This window comes from Corapipo altera, unplaced genomic scaffold, assembly GCF_003945725.1.
Source record: "Corapipo altera isolate COAL_440 unplaced genomic scaffold, ASM394572v1 60636, whole genome shotgun sequence".
Classification (NCBI taxonomy): Eukaryota; Metazoa; Chordata; class Aves; order Passeriformes; family Pipridae; genus Corapipo; species Corapipo altera.
The window spans coordinates 1-2,569 of record NW_020888818.1 but is presented as its reverse complement, the minus strand read 5'-3'; the positions used below and the strand labels follow the sequence as shown (position 1 = coordinate 2,569).

At 61.2% G+C, this 2,569-nt stretch overlaps 1 protein-coding gene across 1 annotated transcript; it reads left to right on the top strand.

Annotated features, from left to right (window-relative positions):
* Nucleotides 1-38: 38 nt before the first annotated feature.
* Nucleotides 39-2,561, top strand: LOC113942071 (the record flags this gene model as incomplete). Its single annotated transcript, XM_027633215.1, has 8 exons — nt 39-128; nt 243-455; nt 623-771; nt 934-1,081; nt 1,334-1,521; nt 1,611-1,748; nt 2,007-2,121; nt 2,292-2,561. Coding segments are annotated over exons 4-8 (846 nt in total), but the record flags the coding sequence as incomplete, so codon positions are not given.
* Nucleotides 2,562-2,569: the final 8 nt, after the last annotated feature.

Sequence of the window (2,569 nt, the reverse complement as noted above, 5' to 3'; positions counted from 1 at the left end):
TGGGCTGTGTTCTCCAGCCTGTCCCACAGCCCCTCAGCTCTGATCGTGCTCGCTCTTTGCCAGATCCAGGCCGGCACCAGACAAAAGAGGAGGACCGTGCCCATGGCCACTTCCGCAGGGCAGGACAGGTACCTGCAGTCATCCCTCCCTGGGCTGGGCCTGCTGTCACTGCTCAGTCTGGCACCACTGTTAGAGCTCTCCATGGCACATCCCTCTCTTCCCTGCCCTTCGTTCTCTTGCAGAGGGTGCGGAAATCCATTGCTGTTCACCGCAGAAAGGCCAGGGCCTCAGCAACTGAGGTGTTGGCACAGCCTGAGCCCAACCCAACGGAGCGCAAGGCCAAGGCTGACGCCCCAGAGACTGAGGGCATCCCAGACTCTGACAGCACACCCATTCAGCGCCTGCCAGATGCTCCCAATCCGGAATTTTCTGGGGACAGGGTTATCTCTGCTCAAGTAAGCATCCTGTGGGCAAGCATTGTATGGGCCCTTAAGCTTGATCTCCTGGGCCCCCTCAGTGTTTGAGGTCAGCAGGGTGAGGTGGGAAGGGAAGCACTTCTGGGAGGAAGCTGGGGAATTGCTCTCTCTGGCAGCTCTCCAACTCTCCCTTGTGTCCCCTCCAGGTGCCAGCTCTGGTGAGGTACATCCACCGGTGGCTGACCTCCAATGTGTCTGCTGGGCATGTGCTGGATAACACCCTTCTAGCAGTGACCGAGGCACACCCCAGGGATGTCACCATCACCCTCCTGCGCTGTGCCCCCTCGTGTGACAGGTATGGGCCCCAACCTTGAGGGCTTAGGGCTCACCAGCCTTTAGAGCCCATCACCCCCCCAGCCCCTGAAAGCACTGTGGCTCTGTCACCTGACTCCTGCAGCTGCCCAGGTCAAGGCACTGTGGTCGAGACCCCCCCTGATGCAGAGCTCTGACTCCACAGAGCTGCTGCAACCATGTGGAGGACCATCGCCTCATCAGGAACAACACTGGGGAAGGTGCTGCCAACACTGCTCCGCGTGATGGAGGCCTGGCCATGGCACAGCACATCCACCTCTGATGGGGACAACACAGCCATCTTTGCCTTGGCTGTGAGTTTCTGGAACCTTTGCTCGCCCCCCAGGTTGCCTCTCTGGCAGGTCTCCATCCTTCCCCAGCACAGCATATCCCTGCCCATCTCCCTGCAGGCACTGGGATGGAAATGTGGGCTAGGAGCAGGTTCAGGGGCACCAGGCTGCACGCCCCCCCTGAGTCTCCCCTGGCCTTCCCCTTTCCATGCTTGGGCCTTGCCACATGGAAGTCTGGGCACTGAGCACTGTGTCCGGCTGGTTTGTCTTTTGCAGGCAACTCTGGCACTGTGGATGATTCTCCAAGAGCCCCAGTGCCCAGGGCCGTTGATGGACTATTCCCCCCATCTCCTCGTGGCTCTGCTGTTCCAAATCTTCATCAGCACAGAGCAGATGTCAGAGGAGGTCGACACCTTCTGGAGGGGATGCCAGGAGCAACATGACCTTCCCACCGATCCCAACAGGTGCTTTATCCCAGTCCTCCCCTCCCTCCCATGCCCTTGGGACTGGGGCCAGGGCTCCCAACATGACCTGGGCTTTGCTCTGCACACAGGTTTGCAGTGCTGACCATGAAGGCTCTGCTCCGCTGTCTGCACTGTGAGGATGTGGTGAACTCGGTGGAAAACAATCATGGCTGGGCGAGGCTCCTCAATGCTCGCAGCCGCCGCTACGCAGCGGCTCTGCTGGCCAGGTGAGACCCCCTTGTCCCCGCTGGCCCTGTCATTTCTGTCTGTGCATGGGGCACCCCTCACACGTGGGCCTTGTCACCAAGGGATGGCTGAGCAGAGTGGAAAAGGCTGGGAGAGGCAGGTGCACAGGAAGAGCCGCCTCCCAGAGTGCCCTTGTCCCCTCCTAGGCTGGTGGGGAATGACCAGGCCTCCGTGAGTCCATCCCAGGAGAGGTTTGTCCACCCGGCTCAGGGTCAATGGTGCCTTTTTCCCCCTGCTAGGGAGATGCACCGTGTCTCCAGCCCCTTGTGTTCCCGGATCACACTGCACCTGCTGGAGCTGCTGCGCAGGGAGGAGCCGTGCTGGGACCTCCCTGCCATGGCATTCCTTGTGGAGGTGAGCCTGATGGCGAGCTCTGCCTCACCGAGCTGCCTCCACCTCTCTGGCCTCTCGCAGCCGCAGCTGCCCGGGATGGTGCCGTGCCCTGTGCTGCTGCCTGGGCCCAGCCCTGGGTGGGTCCAGGCTCCTGCTGGCCGGGCACCCTGTCACTGCTCCATGCCTTTCAGGTCCTCGACTGCCTGGACAGGAGAGAATGTGGTGACAGGGTCCTGGAGATCCTGTCAAGGAACTTGGGGAGCACGAACAAAAAGTGGCGTCAACTGGCGCTCAGAGTCCTCGTATCACTCAGCCGGGATCCCGAGATGGTGAGAAGGGGCAGTTGGCTGAAGCCGTGCTGGAATCCTGGGGCTGGGGAGCACAGTCGCTTAGGCTTGGCTGGGCTTCAGGAGCTGTGGCAGCTGCTCTCAGCTCTGCTGCCTCCCCGTTCAGCTGCCCAAGTCCTTCG